General features: G+C 35.6%; 1 protein-coding gene across 1 annotated transcript; it reads left to right on the forward strand.

Moving 5' to 3' along the window:
- Nucleotides 1-441: 441 nt before the first annotated feature.
- Nucleotides 442-1387, forward strand: LOC137253162 (endocuticle structural protein SgAbd-6-like). Its single transcript, XM_067789640.1, has 2 exons — nt 442-880; nt 1012-1387. Exons 1-2 carry the CDS (start codon nt 672-674, stop codon nt 1202-1204), a joined length of 402 nt encoding a protein of 133 aa, XP_067645741.1. The 5' UTR covers nt 442-671; the 3' UTR covers nt 1205-1387.
- Nucleotides 1388-2842: the final 1455 nt, after the last annotated feature.

A 2842-nucleotide genomic window follows, 5' to 3' on the forward strand; every position in this document is an offset into this window, starting at 1 on the left:
TTTCGTCCGACCGAAATACAGCACTCAAAAAAAAAAGAGAAAAAATAAATACTTTTACTAAATAAATTAAAAATATAAAATTATCATTTGCTTTTTTATACCAACCTTTAAAAAATCAATCATTTAACGATGATGTGTAATTTGTAATGCTAGTGGAATGACCCATTTCCCATGGTTTGCATTTTGACCTGTGAAATTATTTACAATCCCTGATATTATCTTCTAGAAGCTGTTCTTTCCAGCCAGTTTACTTTATTATACACGTATTTAAAATTTGTACGCTATTTTGGGGCAGAGCTAGAAAACTTCTTTCTTCTCTAATGTATTCGCACACGTTTTATTTTTTTAATATAAACGAGAATTAAATTGTTTTTGTGTTTTTTTTACTTTTGTAAGTATATAAAGCTACTGAGCAGCTCATTTTGATGCACAGTTGTTGGCTTTGAATAGTTCCGAAAAAACGCGTTGCATTGCTCTACTGAGTACTGTTAGACAGACGGACATAGGCCGGCCAGCAAATGACGTGGCAGCCAACAAGTGTGTAAGTGAGTTGTCACAATCAAAGGCAAAACGAGCGCAACTACTTCCACTACTAACACAATTCAAAAGACTTAAGCAACAAACTTGATATTAAAATCAATATATCATCACACAACACGCACTTCAGTTGGATGTCAGCAGCAAACATCAGTTCACTCAGCAAAATGTTGCGAGCGTTTATGCTGTTTACGTTGATCTCTTTTAGCTTAAGTCTAATTAAAGCCAGCCCTGTGCCAATTACCACTCCCACAGCAAACCCAACGCACCAAAGCAAAGACGATAATATAGAAATTGTGAAGTATTCCAATGAAAATATAGACGTAAATGGCTATAATTTTGCGTATGTATTAAATATAAATATAGAAATCAAATCCTACTAAAAAAAATACGAAATTATTAATTTCATAATTTATACTCATTACTCATCATTTGTGTCATCCTCTTTTTTCTTTAATGCATTCACACCCATAGTTTTGAGACCAGTGATGGAGTGTCACGCAGGGAAATGGCAACAGTAAAAAATGCCGGCTCTATATCGGTCGAGGGCACAGTAAGTTGGACCGGTCCGGATGGCATTCAATATACATTGAATTATTTAGCTGATGAGCATGGATTTCAACCGCAAGGCACTCATCTGCCTGTAGCGCCAGAGTCAGCAACTTAAGTTTTAATTAGGTTGAGTACTGTGGCAAACTGTTTCTCGTGTATCATCATATAAAAATGAGAATAATTTTTTTAAATAATGTTGTTTGTTGTGATGTTAAAATTTAGTTCAATTTTTATTTTCAAAGTAAACATGTGATTTGTTACATAAATAGTGTGAATGACTAGTCATTTATAGGTACAAAAATAATAAAAGTGGAATTATTATGAAAAAATTTGGTTTAATATGCAGGTGATACTTGAGCGTGTTCCGCCATCTACACCATTGATCCTGGGTTGGCACCCCGGAAAAAGCAGCATCAAAATTTTACAAACAATTTGAGTCGCCCCTCGGCAGTGTTTGGCAGGAACTCCGAGTGTATTTCTGCAATGGAAAGCTCTCAGTGAAAAATCATCTGGAAGAGAAGGTCGGCCCAAAATATCTTCGGAGGTTATCGGGCCTTACATTTATTTATTTATTTTATATTTTAGCCAGATTGACGACCAGGCATTAGCAATTTGCTTTATCAAATTGTAACGTCTCCATTTGCTGGTTTTTTGGGCATAGCAACTTCGAATGGAACGAATTTTTTTTAATTTTTTTTTTATTTGAGTCTTTAAATTTATAGATTCTTACAGACTATATTATGCAAATTTTTACATGAACTTAATCCTAAGAGAAATAAGATCTTAAATTGTTAATTAAGGCAGCGGAAGGAAATATTGAGTTGCCCCGGAGCACCTGAGGAGTTGAAAAACATATTCAGATCAGCACAAGCCCTAGAAATAGGAGCTTTTACGGGTCCCTCATCGAATTGCCTGAGCTGTTGGTTGATGACCAGGAAATAGAAGCATTTACACCATAAATAGTTCCGGAAAATTAAATTTTTAAGGGTTCAAACTGTCGGAGCTTGCTGCATGGTACATTAAACTGAATTTTATCAAGAAGTGATGGACAATCAACGGTCCCTGAAATAATGCCAAAGACAAATGTGCAAGATAAGATGGATCGTCTTTTTGCAAGCGTGTTTAATTCAAATAAAAGGCATCGAGATTCATACGAAGGCATGGGTTCCGAAAATTTTAAAGATCGTAGAGCAAATCGTAAACAATTTTTCTGAACACGCTCAAGCGAGGCCAATTTGGTAGGGTCTCCATATGACAGCCGCATATTCCAAGCTCGATCTGACAAAGGCACAATATAGTGACTTCATAGTGTAGGGGCTGTTGAATGCGGAACAGTTGCGATGTACGAATGCAAACATTGCGTAAGATCGAATTATGATAAATGTAGTTTACATGCGTAGAGAAATTAGATTTCGTGTCAAAATACATTTCTTTTTTTAACAGACTGCAATGTATAGCCAGCGATACTATAGCAAGTACGAAGGTTATTAAGTAATTTTGTAAAAGTCACATGAAAGCATTTTTTAATGTTTAACGATAAACGATTTAAACTGCACCAATTATTATTAAAGTCTGAGTGCAGATCATCCGCATACAGCAGTATTCCGCAAACGAGAAGCATGAGCCAATGTCATTTATATAAAGTATAAAGAAGAAAGGGCCTAGAATGCTACCTTGTGGTACTCCTGAGGATACAATGAATGGACGGGATGTGCTATTATCAACGACTACGACACAATGCCTGTTGGATAAG

The sequence above is a fragment of the Eurosta solidaginis genome, chromosome 5, assembly GCF_040869045.1.
Source record: "Eurosta solidaginis isolate ZX-2024a chromosome 5, ASM4086904v1, whole genome shotgun sequence".
NCBI lineage: Eukaryota > Metazoa > Arthropoda > Insecta > Diptera > Tephritidae > Eurosta > Eurosta solidaginis.

Excerpts from the sequence above, each read along its gene's own strand:
- LOC137253162 (XM_067789640.1), top strand. The coding sequence starts at position 672 with ATGTCAGCAGCAAACATCAGTTCACTCAGCAAAATGTTGCGAGCGTTT. Across the intron at positions 881-1,011 it reads GTAAATGGCTATAATTTTGC|TTTTGAGACCAGTGATGGAG; the intron begins GTATGTATTAAA and ends TCACACCCATAG.